Source organism: Chiloscyllium plagiosum, chromosome 16 (genome assembly GCF_004010195.1).
Source record: "Chiloscyllium plagiosum isolate BGI_BamShark_2017 chromosome 16, ASM401019v2, whole genome shotgun sequence".
NCBI classification, from domain to species: domain Eukaryota; kingdom Metazoa; phylum Chordata; class Chondrichthyes; order Orectolobiformes; family Hemiscylliidae; genus Chiloscyllium; species Chiloscyllium plagiosum.
The window spans coordinates 68197071-68219014 of record NC_057725.1 but is presented as its reverse complement, the minus strand read 5'-3'; the positions used below and the strand labels follow the sequence as shown (position 1 = coordinate 68219014).

Here is a 21944-nt window from a genome sequence, read left to right as displayed (position 1 = left end):
GTGTGGACTTGTTGGGCCGAAGGGCCTGTTTCCACACTGTAATCTAATCTAATCTAAAAAAAAAACTGTCCTTCATTTCAAAAAATGTTGTTGATTTAACTTGCTTATGTCTATGGAAGCTTGTGTAGAAATTGGATGCCAGTTTCTAAATTCTGAAATGCAATTCAGTCCGTATATTCTATTGGTTGTGTCGTCATAGTCATCTTGATTAGCGTGGTGCTGGAAAAGCACAGCAGTTCAGGCAGCATCCGAGGAGCAGTAAAATCGACGTTTCGGGCAAAAGCCCTTCATCAGGGAGAGAACAGATTTAACATTTCAGATCAATGATCCTTTGTCAAAACTCTAGAATCTTTTAGTGAGAAACTTTTCCTCTGACTGAAGGATTGTGTAATTCTGCTTATTTGGGCATTTCTGAGAGCTGTTGTTTAGATTAGATTACAGTGTGGAAACAGGCCCTTCGGCCCAACAAGTCCACACCGACCCGCCGAAGCGAAACCCACCCATACCCCTACATTTACCCCTTACCTAACACTACGGGCAATTTAGTATGGCCAATTCACCTGACCCTGCACATCTTTGGATGGTGGGAGGAAACCGGAGCACCCGGAGGAAACCCACGCAGACACGGGGAGAACGTGCAAACTCCACACAGTCAGTCGCCTGAGGCAGGAACTGAACCCGGGTAAACCTCAGGCATACATAGAAATACCCCTCACATACACAGATGGAGACATCCCTCACGCATACACCCACTTTCTATTTCAACCTTCTCTCTGATTGGCTGCCTCACACTATTCCAGTCAACATCCAAACAGTGTCCAGTCCTTGAACATAACTTCTCGAAGCCAAAATGTCTGTAATGTTCTGGGAGCAGCAATTAACCTGCCTTTATCTCTCCAGGCCAATTCCATAACCAAACATCATTTAATTTGCTTTGTTTTCCTTTCCAAAACAATATGCTACTCCAATGTCAACATTCAACTTCAACCCTCCTAACCAAATATGAGAACCATAAAAATAATCAAGGTCTCAACACTGATGCAATCTAAAGAAATAATTATGAAGTTTGAATCTGATGAAAGTATTTTGTGCACATCAGTGATTTGTTACAGAAGTCCACCTTTTAAACACTGGAAAGTGGATACATTTTTATAAACAGCACGTTTGATTTTTCATTCGTATTCATACAGTGCACCTGCGATGAGTCAGATTCAGGACCTGTTATTTTTATCTCTGACTGGATTTGTTTGTGGGAGGAATCTTAGTTGGGAATCCCTTATTCAGGGAATGATATGGAATTTTTAAACTCCAACTTGCCATTGTGTGAACAGAGAGAGCTCTGACATTGCTGGCCTTCTTCAATACAGCCCTGAGCTGTGTATTTAACATAGCCCTGGTCTCAGGCTTACAGCCTTCTATCAGACTCAGGTACCTGCTGCCAGATTACCGGCTAAAAATTACTTCGGTCATTGTTATTAACCTCTGAGGTAAAGCTGATTTTTACATCTCCTCACACTGGGAAGTTGACAACATCATTGTAAACTCCAATCACCTCTGCAGAGGCAAATCTTCAGAATCCATCACTTTCTGGGACTGACAGGGCACAGATCCATGCTCGTGTTCTCGTCAAGAAGAAGAGAGTTAATGGTGACTTTTAGTCAACTTTCAGTTCCAGTTTAATAGAAAGGAGATGAGACCGAATTGTACTTCGAATGCACTGAGTTCTTGAGCTAAGATCAACATCCAGCAAAACTACCAGTCCTCTTAGACCTTGCTTTGGTTTGGATCTGAGCTGCACTTCTGATGTTTACAAGTTTTATAATATCAAATGTTCTGTGCTAGTCCTAAGATTTGTTTCAAAGTGAATTGATTTACCTTTTAGTTTAAATGTCAGTGACATTTCAGTGTGACCAGATCCTAGTGCTGCTTGATAAACCAAATCCACAAATCATTTGGACAAATTGTGGCTTCTAAAATGGGTGAGAATGATGATAGACTGGACAAGCTAAAGTCCAAAGCAAGTCAATCTTTAAGGCCCCACTAAAGTCAAAACCAAGTACTGTACATGTCCTTGAAAGTGAAACAGGCCTTGAGAGTGAGTGCTGAATGCAGTCTGCTCCTCTCATCACAACAGAGGCAATTATTTTGAGGCTGTGGGAAGGGAAATGCTGCGCTGAGAGGTGAAGCAACAATGTCACTTTGTTCTCACTGTATCCTAATAGTTCACTGAAGTTTGTTTTAACCTGTCCCATGGCTGAATGACTGTGTATATGTCTTTATGTAATGGCTCTCTATATATTTCATGCATGAGTCCCTTTGTGTATAATTATTTCTTTAACTATCTTCTACAACTGAATATTCAACTCAAGCCTGTCAACTCCACACTTGAAGGAGGTGCCCAGATTCAGCAGATGTTAAACATTGAGTGTATCTCCGACTTTGTCGAGGTGCCAATCCTTAAGATCCAGTTCAGGTAGAAACCTTTGGTCAAAGCAACTATGCAGACTTTGGAGTGGGGGAAGGTTTGCTCTGCTTATCCTCTCGTCCTCCTCTTGTGGTTTTCTTTCATACAGACATGATGGTGTGCTGCAGAACATCTCTGTTAAGCTGCCTATCACAGTGAACAAGTTTCTCCAGCCCACAGAAATGTCGTCTGAGGACTTCTTTCAACGATGGAAACAACTAAACAGGTGAAAATGACATAACAACTTACTATATTCAGCCTAGTACCCAGGCAGATATCTGATCAAAAAGGTAAACATCCATCACGGTTCTGGAGAACAGTCTACAGTATTTAAGGAAGCATTGGGTGCAGTACAAAAGAGATGTACTAGACTGATTCCAGGGAGGAAGGGGTTGATGTATTCCTAACAGCATTGTAGATGTACCTAAAGCAGTGATTCAAGAAGGCAGCTCATCATTTTTTACAGGGTAATAGGGATGGGAAATAAATGGGCCAGCATCTTCCACATCCTAGAAATTAAAACAAAAATTCCTCCATGGCATAATAATAATGCCAAACTGTCTCAACTCCCAGTTGAAGAATGATCAGTGCTGCATTAACGCTACTTTTGCCAGGAGTGAGTGGAGCGATGGGTGCTGGAGATGCTGCAGCACTGACTGTTAGAGGGTCAGTACTGACGGAATGCCCCACTGTAGGAAGGTCAGTACCAATTCTCCATCCTGTCCTGAGAGTCTGTCTGATATCTCTGTCTGGGGATTGCCCAAGACTACAATTGCCCAGGACTACAGCACAGCTATGGAAAGCTCATCATTCTCCAGGTTTGAAATTCCCAAGCAGTTGGTTTCAGCCCTGGTTCCCTCATCTTTACTTCAGCAGATTCACCCTGAGCCCCCTCCTCATGGCACTGTACCCTCCACTGCACTCCGAACCCCTCATTTCATCTCCTAATGCTAGGTGAACCTTGAGATATTTCTCTTGTGTTTTATCAATACTTGACCAGCAATCTGACAGTCTATCACATTTTCAGAAGCCTCCCAACATAGATAGTTGGGTTTATGTTTCACTGTTAAATACTGTTTCTTCACTGTTCTCTGAGCAGGAAGAATTACAATGTAAACATTTCTCATTCTCCTGCAGTTTTATTCACAAAGTGTTTTCTCTCTGATCCTCTAGTCCGCAGCAGGAAGTTCAGCAGATATTTAAAGCAAAGTATCCAATGGATCCAGACATGACTAAAGCAAAGGTAAAAATTAAATTGTACAAATTTAAAAACACTGAACCTTGTCTCCAGATTGGAACATTGGCCTCTGCACAACAATATCTGAATCAAGTACTGTGGTTTCAGGCCCTAAGCCACAGCAGACAGTGTCGGCTTGGACTTCTAAGAGTCAGGACTGAGAGAATGCAACACCATCTGAGAGTCAGCACTGAGGGAGTGCTGCAATATCGGACAGTCAGTACTGAGGGAGTTCTACACTGTCGGAGGGTCAGTACTGAGGGAGCGCTACACTGTCAGAGGGTCAGTACTGAGGGAGTGTTTCACTGTTGGAGGATCAGTACTGAGGGAGTGCCACACTGTCAGAAGGACAATGTTGAGGGAGTGCTGCACCATCAGAAAGTCAGTACTTTGGCACTAGATACACGGGAACATCACTACCTGCAAGTTCCCCTTGAGCTACTCACCATCCCGATTTGGAATAATACCTTCCCTGTTGATGGGTCAAAATCCTGGAATTCCTTTCCTTTATAGTATTATGGATCTACCTACAGCAAGGGGACTGCAGCAGTTCAAGAAGGCAGCTCACCATCCCCTTCTCAAGGGCAACTAGGAATGGGAAATAAATGCAGTCCAGCCAGTGACACCCACGTCCCTTGAATGAATAAAAATAACTTGCAGTGGTGCTGCCACTGTAAACGTGTGTTTGCATTTGACTTCTATGTTAACAAACTGTGAACTCTTTGTTGTTGTAATTCAACTGTGTTAATGTTTATTGTTTCTGATCTTTATTCATCTGTTAAATTCTATTATGACATTTAAAACTAACATGGAAATACATGTAAATGAGAGCCAGTTAAGATAACACTGCAAAATGTTGCTGTAATCTCTAGTAAATATATAACCATCTTTCGCAGATCTTGTGCATGCTTCACCATCATAACCGGTATTCAACGACTTGATTTCCTTCATTTATACTACACACTGATCTCTCTTCACAGCTGTCAGTGAGTGCATGGTTACTATTGAGTCAGAAGGTTGTGGGTTCAAGTCCCACTCCAGAGACTTGAAGATAGAAATCTAGGCTGAGACTCTAGCATTGCATTGTCCGAGGTACAAGGTCCCATCTCCTCCCTCAGACAAACACAATGGATCCTGCAACACTTTCAAAGAACAAAGGATTTCCTTCTAGCATAATGACCTATATTCATCTTTCAGTCAATGTCAGAAAAACAGATGAGCTCATTATTACATTACTGTGTTTGGGAACTTGCAAATTGATTGACCCATTTCCACTATTCTCTTTCTGAGGAACTGCAAAAATACTTCACTGCCTTCTGGTTGTGTCGAATCTATATGTATGGTCTACCATCAGAAACTCGAACAGAGTAACCTCTCAGTCGTTGTATTTTCATGGGCTATAGTCTACTGATTAATCTTGAGAGGGAAGATCCTAGATTAACATTTTAGAAGTCTAGAATTGAATAGACCAGAATACTTAGTGCAGGGATAATTTCCTCATTCTTAAGAAATGTCCATGACAGCAGCCCAGAGATCACTTGTATGGTTCATCTGGGCCTCGAGTTATATGTTTTTATTCATTGTTTTCTTTAAAGCACCTGAATGGGAGCATCTAGTGTTGTGGAAGAGCAGTCTACATTCAGATGATTGTGGTTGTTCGATTTGATCGGCTAGTGATATTTTCAATTTGAGCCCATGTTCGACTAATGTCAGACTATTTTACTTCTCATCTTGCAGCTATTGGGATTTGGTGTTGTACTTCTGAATGGGGTGGATCCCAATCTGGCGAATTTTGTGGGCACTGGAATTATTCACACAAGGAACATCCAGGTTGGATGTTTACTTCGCTTGGAGCCCAACACTCAGGCTGAGGTATGTGTTCAGGAAGAAACGGTAACACTGTCAGCTCAGAACGAGTCTTGGTGTGTCAGTCTCTCTTCATAGTAACCTTTATTTCCCACATAATTATACTGCTGTTGGTTAAGTAAATTGTAAGTTTCCCTCAGTATCTACTTGAAGTGGGAAGTGAAAGGAGGATTCGCACCGAATGTTCGTTGTGTCAATGAGCAGCAATTGCCATTTTCCAATGCTGCCTCTATTATTTTGTACTCTTTGTACACCCTGTTCCTTTCAGCCCCTCAACACCCCCCCCCACCTTCAAATCCCTGTCTTTGTACATGAACTAGAGACAACTCCTGATTACAGGTTCACCGCAAGTGGTCACTTTAACATGGGAATGACAATAGACAATAGGTGCAGGAGTAGGCCATTCTGCCCTTTGAGCCTGCACCACCATTCAATATGATCATGGCTTAAGCGGTATCCTGTTCCTGCCTTATCTCCATAACCCTTGATTCCACAATGCTTGAGAGCTCTATCCAACTCTTTCTTAAATTAATTCAGAGACTGGATCTCCGCTGCCCTCTGGGGCAGAGCATTCCCACATAGCCACCACTCTCTGGGTGAAGAAGTTTCTCCTCATCTCTACCCCGTATTTTTAAGCTGTGTCCTCTGGTTCAGCACTCACCCATCAGCGGAAACATGTTTCCTGCCTCCAGCGTGTCCAATCCTTTAATAATCTTATATGTCTCAATCAGATCCCCTCTCAGTCTTCTAAACTCAAGGGTATACAAGCCCACTCGCTCCAATCTTTCAGTTTAAGGTAATCCCGCCATTCCAGGAATTGACCTCATGAACCTACGCTACACTCCCTCAGTAGCCAGAATGTCTTTCCTCAAATTTGGAGAGCAGAACTGCACACAGTACTCCAGGTGTGGACTCACCAGGGCCCTGTACAGCTGCAGAAGAAAATGATGAACGATACGTTGTAGTTTAGATGTTTTAAGTGTTGCTTCCCTGTTGATCTTTCCCTAGTTAATACCACACTGCACAGTCAATCACACACTATATCTCAGTGCTCCCATCTTTCCAAACACAAATTGGGAATGACAATCTGCACACCTTCATCCGAAGCCCCACTGCTGGAAAATGGGATTTGGAGGGTACAGAGTCCTGCAGTTTCTGAGCTGCTATTGCTTCAGAACAAGGACGTAGTTAGGCTGGGTACCACAAGAGGGTGTGAGGGAGAGTTAGAAAACTCATTTATTAATTAACGAGAATGAACAAGTGAATCAAGATGATAACTCTAAAACAAACTAATAAATGAAAATCAGGGGTACAAAGAACACAATTGGTTTGTGGACAGACTATTATAAAAATGGGAAAAAAAAATCAATGCTGGAATTCTGAAACAAAAACAGAAAGTGCTGGAGAAACTCAGCAAGTTTGGTAGCATCTGTGGAGAGAAACACAAAGTTAATGTTTTGGGTCTGGTGTGAGTTTTCTTCTGAACACAGTTAATCTGTCATCAGCATAATTAAAACAGGGAAAAACATCCTGAGGGGGAGTGAACATGGTTGGCAGCAGGGGCTATTGGGGAGTGAGCAGTGTCAAGGAGGGTGAAGGGTGAGCGTCGTCGGGGGGGAGCGGAGGGGAGGTGAGGTGTTGTCGAGAGGAGGGGGAGGGTTGAGTGAGCATTGTTGGGGAGTGGGGGGTTGTTACTGCCCTTGTCTTCCCAATTCTGACAGAAGCACCTGAGTTGAACCCGTTCTGTCTGATTCTCTCCTCAGGTGTTTCCTGGCCCATTGATCTTTCCATCATTGACACCAGTTTACTATCTGAAGCTTCTGATCATTACCTTGTTGCTGCCAACTGAACTTTCTTATTATGAGCTTGTGTACCTTCTGGTCAGTGCCACACACACACTTTTGATGAAATCTTTCTTTTTTTTGGTAATATCCCAAGTCTGGGTTTTTCACACTACGTAGCTGGAGCAGAACAAATCTCTTCCACTGGATGGCAGCCTTGAAATATCTCTCCTCAATTTCTCCCAATGTTCAGGAGAACCCTGTTGCAATTATTTGTAAAATGTTTAATTGATATGCAAATTAGAAGGAATCATTTTGAGATATTAATGTTTCCTACTCATATCAAGGAAATTTTATTGTACTGAGAATCATAGAATCCCTACAGTGTGGAAGCAGGCCATTTGACCCATCGAGTCCACACCAACCCTCCAAACAGCACCCCATCCAGACACCCCACACCAAATTTGGGTGTCAGTGTGATATAGAACATAGAACAGTACAGCACAGAACAGGCCCTTCAGCCCACGATGTTGTGCCGACCATTGATCCTCATGAAAGGTAAACCTAATGTACGAACCCTCAAATTTCTGTGACCATATGCATGTCCAGCAGTCTCTTAAATATCCCCAATGACCTTGCTTCCACAACTGCTGCTGGCAACGCATTCCATGCTCCCACAAATCTCTGCATAAAGAACCCACCTCTGACATCCCCTCTATACTTTCCGCCAAACAGCTTAAAACTATGACCCCTCATTTTAACAATTTCTGCCCTGGGAAAAGTCTCTTGCTATCAACTCTATCTATGCCTCTCATTATCTTGTACATCTCAATTAGGTCCCCTCTCTTTCTTTTTTCCAATGAAAAAAGTCAGAGCTCAGTCAACCTCTCTTCGTAAGATGAATCCTCTATTCCAGGCAGCATCCTGGTAAACCTCCTCTGAACCCTCTCCAAAGCATCCACGTCTTTCCTATAATAGGGCGACCAGAACTGGACACAGTATTCGAAGTGCGGTCTAACCAAAGTTGTATAGAGCTGCAACAAGATTTCATGGCTCTTAAACTCAATCCCCCTGTTAATGAAAGCCAAAACACCATAAGCTTTCTTAATAACCCTGTCCACTTGGTTGGCAATTTTAAGGGATCTATGTACCTGCACACCAAGATCCCGCTGATTCCTCCACACTGCCAAGAATCCTGTCTTTAATCCTGTACTCAACTTTCAAGTTCGACCTTCCAAAATGCATCAGTTCGCATTTATCCAGGTTGAACTCCATCTGCCACCTCTCAGCCCATCTCTGCATCCTATCAATGTCATGCTGCAGCCTACAACAGTCCTCTATACTGTCAGTAACACTTTCAACATTTGTGTCGTCTGCAAAGTTGCTAACCTATCCTTCAATCTCCCTATCCAAGTCATTAATAAAAATTACAAACAATAGAGTCCCAAGAACAGAACCCTGTGGAACACCACTCACCACTGACTTCCAGGCAGAATACTTTCCTTCCACTACCACTTGCTGTCTTCTGTCGACCAGCCAATTCTGTATCCAGACAGCTAAATTTCCCTGTATACCTTATCAAATGCCTTGCCGAAGTCCATATACAGCGCATCCACCGCTTGACCCTCATCAACTTGTCTAGTAACATCCTCAAAGAACTCAAGATTTGTGAGGCATGACCTGCCCCTCACAAAGCCATGCTGACTGCATTTAATCAAGCCATGCTCTTCCAGATGGTCATAAATCCTATCCCTCAGAATCCTTTCTAACACCGTGCAGGTGACAGACGTGAGACTGACTGGTCTGTAATTGCCAGGGATTTCCCTATTTCCTTTCTTGAAGAGAGGAATTACATTTGCCCCCCTCCAGTCTTCAGTTACGACTCCAGTGGAGAGCAAGGATGCAAAGATCTTCGCAAGCGGCGAAGCAATCACATTTCTCGCTTCCCAAAGCAGCCGAGGACAAATCTGGTCTGGCCTTGTGACTTGTCAATCTTAATGTTTGTCAAAACCTTCAGCACACCAACTTCCTCAATCTCTACCCGTTCCAGCATGCTTACCTGCTCCTCAAAGGTTCCATTCACTACAAGGTTACCTGATCCTCAAAGGTTTTATTCACTACAATCTTTGACTTGGAGTAAGCATTTCCTATATCGTGCCTTTGTTTGGGAAGCTTAACTTGTTTGATCCTTCCATCGAGGAGTCTGCCCAGTATGAGGAAACAACATATTATTTCTTCTGGGCAAATGATATTGTGCCAGAATAAAAGCAATGAATAATTCTCCTGATAGCCTGTGGAGAAAGTTTTTTTTCCCAGTTATTAGGAGCCTAACATTCACTGAGGCACCAGATACTAAAACTTTTCAAGAATTGACAAATATTGTTAAGGAATAGTAGAACCATCAAACTGCCTCAAATTCTAGGATGCTATTGTTTTTACTCTAATTTGAGAACCAGGGGAATCCAAATCAGGATTTTTGACTAGATTAAGATGACTGGCAGAACCCTGTGACTTTCATTTAACCCTTAATGAAATGCTTAGAGACTGGAATGTGGAATTAATGATGTAACAATGCAAAAAATGCCTACCAGCTGAAGCCCAATTAGAGTTAATAGACACAACTGGTTTTATCGGAAAATGTGGTAAGTGTAGTATGGGTTGCAGGGTATTCAGATGGAAGTGGACACTCTTGCCAGTCTGACTGAGCTTGAATGAAGGCAATTGCATGCCCTCACTCAGGACATATCCTGATCAGAGGCTCTCTGGGTCAGCCCGAAACACAACATCAAAACAAAGCCAATCTTTGGCCAAATGGTTAAAATTTCCTTCAGGACCTTGGCCAGCAAGCCACTGTAGTTGTTGCTGGAATGTGAACTTGAGTCAGCAAAATAATCATCTTAAATTGAGTACGATAACTCAAAGGCTGGTATCCAGTAGAGTTCATGCTCTGGAAAGTTAAATTGTTGAGCAGCATCAAAATCAGAACCAATCAAGATAAATGTATAGTTAAATTGTCATCTAGTTCTAATGACTGTATCAATGATCCTAGACCCAGTTTTTAACAATTTGTTCGAGAGACACTGCAAAGTGATACTGAAGTTAGCTGAGCAACTGCAACATAACAACTGCAGTATAAGATGAGGAGAAGTAAATTTTTCAAATTTGGTGAGAGAAATAGAAGGGCAGAGATTTTATTTATATTTGGTACACTGTGCTTGATGATGTTGTTTGAGAGAAAAACAGAGTGTCACTTTCTCGGTCACCAGAGGTGGGCATTTGTATTTACATGTTGAGGTCACTGAGTATAGCAGACACCTATAGCCTCTGACAGAATGTTTGGGCCACATGGTGAGTGAGATTGAAAGGAGGATTGTCAGTGCTTCGGGGGTTCTCATGGCTCTGTGATTGTGATGGTACAGAACAGCTGTAATGATTAGCTGATGAACCTATCAATCGGGATGGTGTGTGTCAGATTGGCTGCTTCAGGGAGTGACCATCTTGATTGATGGAGTATGTGACCAGAGAGCCAGTCCCAATGATTTTCCCTTTTGCAGCTGTTCCCCAGGATCCTGCTGCACACAGACAGTCAGCTTGACAGGTTTGGCAGTTATCATTCCATCAACCTGAGCCCACTGGGAATTGCTAGGATATTTGGGATCTCTTGTTATAAGTTGTAAATATTTCTGATTTGGGAGCTGCTGTTGGAAGATCCTTGATGAGTTGTGCATCTTGTAGATAATGCACAGAGTTTTAACTGTGTACTGGTGGGAAAGGGAGTGAATATTGAAACTGGTCAAAGTGGGGCTAATCAAGTGGCTGTTTTGTCCTAGGAGATGTTGATCTTCTTGACTGTTATTGGAGCTGCACTGATCCAGGCTGTAATGAGGTCAAGAGCTGAGTGGCCCTGGCGAAAACCCAAATGAGGCATCACTGAGCAGGTTGTTGCTGAGCAAGTGCTGCTTGATAACACCTTACTTCACCTTACTGAGACTGAGAGTAGACTGATAGGGCGATAATTGGCCGGGTTGGATTTGTCCTTTTTTTTATGTACAGGACATACCTGGGCAATTTTCCACATAGTCAGATAGATGCCAATGTTGCAACAGCTTGGCTAGGGGAGCAGCAAGTTCTGGAGCACAAGCCTTCAGTACTAATGGTGGAATGGTGTCAGGGTCCATAGCCATTGCAATATCCAATGCCTCCAACTGTTTCTTGATATCATGTGGAGTGAATCAAATTGGCTGAAGACTGGCATCTGTGATGCTGCAGACCACTGAAAGATCATTCTGGAGCGGTTGGCCTCTGAGAAGAGTTTAATGGAGTGGACACATATAACTTAGCATTTAAAGGAATGAGAGATGACCTTATCGAACATTTAACATTACAAGGGTTGTGGTCTCACAATATAGGACTGAGATGAGGAGTCTTCATTTAGAGGTGGGTGAAGCTGTGGAATTCTCTATCACAGAAACCTGTAGAAATCAGGTCACTGAATATGTTTAAGAAATAACTAGATGACTTTCTAGAGAGTGAAGGTGTCATGGGGCTTGGGGAGAGAGTGAGAGTATGGTGTTAAGACAGAGGATCAGCCACAATAAGGTTGTATAGCGGAGTGAGATCGATGGCATACTCTTGCTCCTGTTTTGTGTTCCCATGTTTCTCTTCCTCAGGGATCTGATGGACTAAACTAGGGAGAGTGTTTCCCCTCGATGGAGAGCTTTGAACCAGTACTTACTTCCTCTCAATAAGGAATGACTAGAGGATGGCAGTGACAGTTTTTTTCTCATCCAAAGAATTGTGGACCTTTGCAACGGTATGCCCCAGAAAGTCATGGATGCTCAGCTGTGAGTATGTTCAAGCCTGAACTGGACGGATCTTTGAATTATAAAGGAATGACAACATCCAGGAATAGTATGGTTGAGAAGGAGATAGGTTCGAAGTGAAAGATCATACCTGATCTTATCCATTATCAAAGAATTAAATTTATTGTCACGTGTACTGAGGTACAGTGAAAAACTTTGTTTTGCGAGCAATACAGGCAGATAACAGAGTTAAGTAGCATAGATAAGTAAATAATAGGTAAACAGCAGCAAAAACAAAAGCACAGGTACAGATGAATGTTAAGAGTTTGTGAGTCCATTCAGTATTCTAACAATAGTAAGGTAGAAACTGTTTCGAAACCGGCTGGTGCATGTGTTCAGGTTTCTGTACCTTCTCCCTGATGGTAGAGATTGTGGAAAAACATTGCCAGGGTGGGATGGATCTTTGAGAATGTTAGCGGCATTTCCTTGACAGTGGGCCTGGTAGATCGATTCTATAGATTGGAAGTTGGCTTTTGTGATTGTTCGGGCTGAGTTCACCACTCTCTGTAACTGTCTCTGATCTTGAATGGTACAGTTGCCATACCAAGTAGTGATACATCCAGACAGGATGCTCTCAATGGCACACCTATAAAAGTTGGTAAGGGTATTCACCACCATGCCAAATTTTCTCAGCTGCCTGAGAAAGAAGAGACATTGTTGGGCCCTTGTAACCAGTGCGTCCACATGAAGAATCCAAGAAAGCTTCTGTGGACAACCACTGTCAGGAGCTTGACACTCTCCACTCATTCCACTTCTGTGCTGTTAATGTGGAGGGAGGCATGAGTAACATCCTGGCGAAAGTCAGTGATGAGTTCCTTGGTTTTGAGAGCTAGGTTGTTCTCAGTGCACCATTTTTCCAGGTCTTCCACCTCCCATCTGTAGTCTGTTTTGTCGCCATCTGAGTTTTGACTGACTATGATGATGTCATCAGCGAACTTGTAAATGGCATGAGTCTGGTATTTGGCAATGCAGTCATGGGTATACAGTGAGTACAGTAGCGGGCTGAGTACGCACCCCTGGCGGGGGGGGGGGTCCAGTGTGAGTGTTAGTGAGGATGAAATATCGTCCCCAATCTTCACTGATTGTGGCATGTGAGTCAGGAAACTGAGGATCCAGTTGCAGAGATTGGGGCTTAGTCTGAGATCACCAAGTTTAGTAATCAGTCTCAAGTGGATAATAATGTTGAAGGCTGAACTGTAATCAATGAGTAGGATTCTTCAGTAGCTGTTCTTGGTATCAAGATCTTCTAGGGAGGAGTGATATGGCATCTGACATGGTCCGATAGGGAAATTGGAGTGGGTCAAGAGTATTGGGGAGGCTGGAGTTGATTAATGCCATAACCAGCCTTTCAAAGCACTTCATGACCACCGAAGTTAGGGCCATTGAGACATGCTGCATGAGGCACAGAGATGATGTTGGCCATCTTGAAACAGGTAGAGACAGTGGCCTGCTGCAGGGAGAGGTTGAAGATGTCCGAGAAGATCTGTGCCAGTTGATCTGTGCATGCTCTGAATGCACGGCCTGGTACTCCGTCTGGTCCTATTGCTTTCCTTGGATTCACACAAAGGAAAACTGATCTGACATCTGATGCAGTGACTATACGTCAGGACTTATCGGAATAGGTGTTACCTCTCCATCGAAATTCTGCTGAAAATGAGTGTAGAAGGCGTTGAGACGATCTGGGAGGGAAGTGTCATCGTCTGCTATCTTGCGTTGTCTCACTTTAGAACCTGTGATGTCATTCAGTCCTTGTCATAGTCGCCGGGTGTCTGTCTGGAGTCTTGAGTTTGGATTGGTATTGGTCCTTGGCTGTCTTAATGGCACTGCGAAGGTCATACTTGGATTCCTTATATTTGAGTGGGTCTCCAGATCTGAAGGCCTCACACCAGGTTTTTAGCAGGTTCTGTATGTCCTTATTCAACCAGGGTTTCCTGTTGGGGAACGCCCGGATTGACTTCCTCGGTATGCAGTCCTTCACTCATCTGCTAATAAAGCCTGTGACTGTAATGGCGTACTCGATCAAGGTACCTGCGGACTGTTTGAACATGATCCAATCGGCCTATTCCAGACAGCATCAGAGTTGATCCTTTGCATCCTCCGACCAGTACTGCACCTGTATCCGGGAGGGAGTCTCCTGCTTGAACTTTTGCTTGTAAGCCGGGAGAAGAAACATGGCATTGTGGTCGGAGTATCCGAAATGAGGACAGGGGATGGAGCGGTAGGCATCTTTCACAGTGGTGTAGCAGTAGTCTAAAATGTTCGGACCCCTGGCCGGGCAGGTAATATTCTGGTGGTACTTGGGCAACACTTTCCTTAGATTGGCTTGATTGAAGTCACCAATTACAATAAACAGGGCCTCGGGGTGTTCCGTCTCCAGGGTGTTAGTGGTAGAGTACTGCACATAAGAAGCTGGATGGCCTATGTATGTTCCTTGTATATCTGTTGTTAATGTGGAAACTGCACAATTAAAGTGAAGTACATAATTAAAACTTCACAACTAACCTCCAGAAGGTTGCTGCAGCTGAGACAGGAGGGAACAAAATTGAGGCATGTCTTGAACATTTTTATTTAGCACTCTTGCTAGTTCACAGGTCTCTTTTTAATATTTCTAATGGATATTTAGTGCTTTCAGTTTGAATTAGGAGATGGTTTTGAGTATTTCACCCAAATCTCTTACCCTGACCTGTGGCCCTTAGCTGATTCCTATTCCACACCCCCAGCACAGCCAATCACTACAGCCTCCTCAGCACAAGAACAGCATAGCTCATGAGTTGAATTGTGTTGTGTAGATTCAAAGTTTTAGGAGTTGCTAATGGTGCAGTTAACACAAGGTGGCCAGTGTAGAGAGTATTGGTCTGGATTTGATGTGTACTCTGACAGATGTGGGATGGTACACTGTAGTTCAGAAGGGGACAGAGATACTAGAGCACAGGTAGCTGTTCTGTCGCATAGCATGACCATGGTGTTAACAGATGCTGATGCTGGGATGATTGAACTGATGCTGGTTAGTTTTGAGCTAACTTTGTGTTTCTTTTCAGATGTATCGTCTCACTGTGCGGGCTAGTAAAGAAGCTGTATCAAAGAGGCTTTGTGAACTACTATCAGAACAGTTTTAATTACCTGACCACTTCAGCTCATTGGGCCAACTTCAGGACTTGGTCTGTTATGCTAATACTTAACAGATTTTATGTGGAAACTAGTTATTTTCCTTTAGTATTAATTATGTTTTTTCTTAATGTACCTTCTTTTATTTCTAAGACAGAAACTGAGGGAAAAAAAACTTTCTTAAAAGAATTGAATAAATGTTTACTTTTCCAGCTTTCCTGTGCTTCATTGTTACTGAGGTTGCATTGGTTAAAGTGGAAAGGGGGACTGTTTCCCAGAATCTGTGTTCTGTTCAAAGCAATTGAGTTATTCTGTTTCACAATCCACTGTGCCTTTGGTGCCAGTTTCCAATACAACAAATTGTTTATTTATAGGGGTGTAGTCTAGTCCAGATTATAGAGTTTTTTGGAGGTGGGGGAGGGGAGGAGAGATAAAGTGTGTTAAATTAGGTGAAGCTCCAAGTAGTTTTGAGATTTCTGAGTGATGTTTCATCCAGCTTCAAAGTCCTGTACATGGTAAATGTAATTCATGGTCTTGTTGATTCATGTTGCAGATTTCTTTCGGTTTCCCATCAACTCAAACTCAGTTACCCCATTAATTTAGTAGCAAGTTGAGTGCAGAGCTGAACGTACAGCATTCCAGTCAAACTCACAATGAATCTTTACAGGAATATCCGAGTTAATCTGTTCCAGACAGTTGGAGCACTCTGCAGAATAGGTGCTAAAGCCTGGAGGGATCCACTGACTGATGTGGGAGAACAAGCTGTATTTGGGAAGGGGATTGAGATCCGAGAACACAAAGGGCTGAGGAGAACTAATTTGAGGTAAAAAGGGTTTTGATGGTGCCTGTGAACAGTGATATCTCTTGATTGAGATAATAAGAACATTTCAAAGGGAAGGAGTGAGGGTAAGATCCTTTCTGAAATGAGTTTTGACAAGTGTGAAATTTATTTGTTGTGGAGTAGTAAAGAAAAAGACATATCTTTTAGGATAAAAATGGATAAATATGTGAAACAATGCAAGGTGAGAGCTCTAACACATAGTGATAGTTGGGAAGAGGTTAATTTTGGATTTGGCATTGGCAATAAATGCTAACTTTGTTTGTAATGTCTCTGAAGTAAGGGTGCAGTAGTGAAGCACCAACATGACAGGATGACAAATCTTGTTTGCTATAAACTGCACTGACTCTATTGTTCAATGACAGTGACAAATGCCAAAACAATAGATTAGTAGAAAATAGTATGTGCAGGGCATTATTGGAACTGTATTTATCTTTTCTAAGTAACATTTTGTTAAACACAGGAATTGCATTTTTTTCTGTTTTGCATATTGTCTAGTGCATTTGCTGCATTTTGACAGGTTTGCATATTTACAACTGTGTAGGAACTGTGCGTTAGCAAAATACTGAACTGTTGTTACACTGGCTTCAGAAATAACACTTCATATCGGAATTATTATGTGTCAGATTCCAAATAGATCTGCACTTTCCTCTTGTCCAGGCTGTACGTGAGGAGAAAAAACTCTAGCAGCAATGTAGCTGCAGAGTTTTACTTTGAAAAGGCAAAATGAACTTGTTTTGTTTTATATGCTGTGTTTTAAATAAACTCAACTTTAACAAACATGAACTCTTGACACCTGAAATCTTTTGATCACTGATTGTAGGGACTGTGTCGTTTGAGTAGAAATAGTTTCCCAACTTCAATATTTCTGTCTCCACAGATATCCTAAACTGATCTGGTTCTATTTGCCAGCATTTGGCCTACATCCCTCAAAAGCTCTTAGAACATAGAACAATACAGCACAGAACAGGCCCTTCGGCCCACGATGTTGTGCCGAACATTTGTCCTAGCTTAAGCACCCATCCATGTACCTATCCAATTGCCGCTTAAAGGTCACCAAAGATTCTGACTCTACCACTCCCACAGGCAGCGCATTCCGTGCCCCCACCACTCTCTGGGTAAAGAACCCACCCCTGACATCTCCCCTATACCTTCCACCCTTCACCTTAAATTTATGTCCCCTTGTAACACTCTGTTGCACCCGGGGAAAAAGTTTCTCTTCTATTCATATACCCATCCAGATGCCTTTCAAATGTTGTAATTGTACCAGCCTCCACCACATCATCTGACAGCTTGTTCCATACACGCACCACCCTCTGCGTAATAAAGTTGCCCCTCAGGACTGTTTTAAATTTTTCCCCGTTCACCTTAAACCCATGCCCTCTATTTTTGGTTTCCCTGGGGAAATATCTTGGCTAATCATGCTATCCATGCCCCTCATGACTTTAGAAACCTCTATAAGGTTTAAGCTCACACACTCTTTACCAAGCACACATGCGCACACACACACACGCTGTCTCATTCACGCATGCACCCACACATAAAAGTGTGTGAATTTGCATTTGCAGAATTATATTTGCAGATACAGGGTGGCATGGTGGTTCAGTGGTTAGCACTGTTGCCTCACAGTGCCAGGGAACCGGGCTCGATTCCCGCCTTGGGTGACTGTGTGGAGTTTGCACATTCTCCCCGTGTCTCCGTGGGTTTCCTCCGGGTGTTCCAGTTTCCTTTACAATCCAAAAGTTGTGCAGGTCAGGTGAATTGTCCATGCTAAATTGCCCATAGTGTTAGGTGCATTGGTCAGGGGTAAATATAGAGTAGGGGAATGGATCTAGGTGGGTTATTCTTCCAAGGGTTAGTGTGGACTTATTGGGCTGAAGGGCCTGTTTCCATACTAAAGGGAATCTAGTCTAGTCTAATAGCACACATTCTGTTTTGATCAAAAAGTGCACAATCTGCAGGCACTCAATCCATGTAATATTTTATAAATTCCACTTTGGAAACCAGTCTGACTCAAGATTGGGATACAGACAGACTCTAACCTCACACCTTTAATGCATTGTCTGAGCTGAGATGTCACCTTTTTTTTTAATAAAACATTAAGTTATCTTGAGAATGTGACTTAAAAGAAGTTCTGGGATTTAGATACTAATGAACTGAAACCTGCAACCCATTCTAAAAGATGAAAGACTTAACCGCAATCTAAATTTGTTCAATATACCATTTCAGTTGCATGACATTGTAATCCTTTGCTATAAATTCTATGTTTTGTGATCCTGCTCAACAGCTACCTGATGAAGGTCCAAAAGTTAGTGCTTCCAAATAAACCTGTTGGATTATAACCATTTGATTGGTGTTGTGTGATTTTTAACTTTAATTATTTAGACAGCATTAAGAAGGCGTGAAGTGAGGGAAATGCTCTGATTTTGTTACTCTGGCTCTGTCTAACTGACACGTTGGTATAAGAACAGGATCTGTATTCAAAGCAGTGTTTTGAATGGGCATTTTCTCTCCAGCAATTCATCATTTGCCTTTGTTATTAACAAGCTCATTGGTTTATATGGTAGGGTCATGGGCTTTACACAGAAGTTTCAAAATGTTCCCCAATTTACTGAATCATCCAGAAGCTGATTAAACAAATTACATAGGATGTCGCAGGGGACATAAAATGCCTGCTCCGCTAAAGACAAGTGAATGGTGCGTGGGCTCACTCCCATATCCCAGAAAGTGCTGGAATTAGTTTCGCTCCTGAAACTCGGGGAGTGCAGTGTAGGGTCTCATTCCCTCATTCTGTGCAAATGAAAGAACACCAAGGTGAGAATGGGTTTGGAAGGTGTATGCCCAGCCACTATTTCATTTAGCACAGCTTATATTCTATGAGAAATGGAAGCCTAAAAATCCTGGCCAAGGTTTCATTGTCCACAATTTGTTATCAACTTTCATGTCACAAGAGAGCAATAACAGACAAATGTAGTCACAAGAACATTTGAATCAGTTTTAATTTTGACTCCCTGTTCCCATTTCCTGAAACTGTCTTTATAAGAGTTATTTAATGGGACAACGTTTACATCACAAAGCTGTTAAAAGAATGCAACAACTATAACATTTAATTTGCATTTGAAAAATCCATTCCTACATTTAGCTTTGTGTTGTGTATTTGGTTTCATGTCTGCAAATCTTATAATCACATTCACAATTTTTCAACACAACATATTCCTTGGCTTTTGGGGGTCCTTTTTCACATTGCAGCAGTGCAGTCTTTTTCTCATAATTCATTGGCACACAGCAGCCACATTTGTGCATGATGCGGTTGGTCAGTGCATTGTACCTGCCAAGTAAAAACCAGGGTTAGTCATTGCAAAAGAAAGGAAACTTAGAGTACATGCTAGTAGTTGCGAAACTTTTAATTTGTTAGGTTATTCTTTCATTCAAGTCATGCAAATATTTGAGAATTCATGCCTCCTAAAGTATTTCAATTTTAGCAGCATTCTCAAAGACAAACTTGTGTTTTCTGTGTTGTCACTTATTGGCATGTTGCAAATAGAAAAAAAAAAGAACAGTTGTATTCTATCTATTGTCTGAGCAAATACCGTTTAAATATAAACAAGAAAATACAGAAAATCCTGCACTTTTTTTCATTCATTCATGGGATATGGGTGACATTGGCTAGGCCAGTTTTTATTGCCCAGGTAGCTAAGAATCAATCAACATTGCTGTGAGTTTGGAGTCACATATCGGTCAGTTCATTTAAGGATTTTAAAAAAAACTATCTGATTCACCAATGTCTTTTTAGTAAAGGAAATCTGCTATTGAAACCACCTGCTGAACCCCAGTCCCCAGAAGATCACATGGTCTCTGGATTAATAATCTAACAATAATACCACTGAATCACCACTTTCCCTAAAATAAGTTGGATTGAAATGAACAGTGACTTTCCAACTAAACCAAAGAAATATGAAATCACTTTGAATCATGGCCTACTTTCCCAAGTCTTATTAACTTGTATGTACTGTAAAAAATAGTGACTGTAGATATCTTGAATTATGACGCAATGTTATATACATGAACACACAAATGGACTTCTCAGATTATGTGGCACCTTAATCAAAAAGTGTGGAATTGAAATGGGATAACTGCAGAATAATCAAATACATTGACAAATATAAATACATTGTCAGTGCAGCAAGCGTTAATGCTGCTGACTGGGGTTAAGCGACTGACTAAATATGGTGGGAACCAATTTAGAGTGTCCTCAGTTCAGGGGACTGAAAAGAAAAATGAAACAGGAGGTCAGAGGACCTCCTTCTGGGTCTGCTCCTGGGCCTAGCCAAACTGGCCATAAACAAAAAAAAAGAATTTGTGTTGCAGACGTTTCGTCCCCTGTCTAGGTGACATCCTCAGTGCTTGGGAACCTCCTGTGAAGCGCTTCTGTGATCTTTCCTCCGGCATTTGTAGTGGTTTGAATCTGCCGCTTCCGGTTGTCAGTTCCAGCTGTCCGTTGCAGTGGCCGGTATATTGGGTCCAGGTCGATGTGATTATTGATTAAATCTGTGGATGAGCCAGGGAATTCCTAGAGGCAATGGCACTCATCCACAGATTCAATCAAGAAGCACATCGATCTGGACCCAATATACCGACCACTGCAACGGACAGCTGGAACTGACAACCGGAAGCGGCAGATTCAAACCACTACAAATGCCGGAGGAAACATCACAGAAGCGCTTCACAGGAGGCTCCCAAGCACTGAGGATGTCACCTAGACAGGGGACGAAACGTCTGTAACACAAATTCCCAGCTCGGCAAACAGAACCACAACAATGAGCACCCGAGACACAAATCTCACAAACTTTGAAAAAAAAAGAAAATATAGTGAGCAACCATGCCCTCAATGGGCTTTGCATGTAAATAAATTACTAAAAAAAAAGTATTTTGCTGGTAGTGGTTAACAGATGTAAAAAAATTCACTAATTTGGGAAAACAAAATCAATAGTACTGTATATAATAAAAAAAAGAATTTAAAAAGGGGCGACAGATGGTACTGTGTGGTTGGACCTATGTGACTGTGTACATGGAGGGTTCAAGTACCACCTGTTCCAGAGACATATAATAGTAACTCTGAACAAATTGATTAAAAAATATCTGACGACTGTTTCATCTTCCACCAATGTATGCTTGTAACCACGTTGCTTTCTCTAAACTTGTTCTATCCTTGCTGTGATTGATGGTATTTTCTCAAACTCTCTTTATGAACACGCTGCATCTTTCTTCACATTTTCCTCCTTCATACTTTCACATGTTCAATGGAGTGTGCCAGGAGTAGCATCAGGCATTCCTAAAAATGACAGTTTCAACCTGGTGATGATATTAAACAGGACTTAAGTGCCCAACAACATTAAAGCAAGTGATAGAGCTAAGCAATCCCAAAACAAATGGATCAGGTCTAAGATTTGCAGTCCTGCCATATCCAGTCATGAATGGTGGTGGACATTTAAACAACTCACTGGAGGACGAGGGTCCACACATATTCCCAACCTCAATAATGGAAAAACCCAGCACATCAGCAAAAGATAAACTGAAGTATTGGCAACAACCTTTTGCCACACTTCTTCAGCCAATTGGTTAGGCCGCTGTTGGAATATTACGTGCAATTCTGGGCTCCTTCCTATCGGAAAGATGTTGTGAAACTTGAAAGGGTTCATAAAAGATTTACAAGGATGTTGCCAGGATTGGAGGATTTGAGCTATAAGGAGAGGCTGAAGAGGCTGGAGCTGTTTTCCCTGGAGCGTCGGAG

General features: G+C 42.2%; 2 protein-coding genes across 2 annotated transcripts in view; one reads left to right on the top strand and one right to left on the bottom strand.

The window, feature by feature from the left end:
* Positions 1-16922, top strand: part of LOC122557988 (AP-2 complex subunit alpha-2-like) — a 102375-nt gene extending 85453 nt beyond the window's left edge. Inside the window, exons 18-22 of the mRNA XM_043706289.1 lie at positions 2350-2473; positions 2574-2690; positions 3638-3707; positions 5439-5573; positions 15249-16922. Coding sequence (XP_043562224.1) covers positions 2350-2473; positions 2574-2690; positions 3638-3707; positions 5439-5573; positions 15249-15326 — 524 coding nt within the window. The 3' untranslated portion in view covers positions 15327-16922. The remainder of the gene's footprint in view (positions 1-2349; positions 2474-2573; positions 2691-3637; positions 3708-5438; positions 5574-15248) is intronic.
* Positions 16923-19202: 2280 nt separating this feature from the next.
* Positions 19203-21944, bottom strand: part of LOC122558130 (integumentary mucin B.1-like) — a 73043-nt gene continuing 70301 nt past the window's right edge. Inside the window, exon 5 of the mRNA XM_043706449.1 lies at positions 19203-19481. Coding sequence (XP_043562384.1) covers positions 19292-19481 — 190 coding nt within the window. The 3' untranslated portion in view covers positions 19203-19291. The remainder of the gene's footprint in view (positions 19482-21944) is intronic.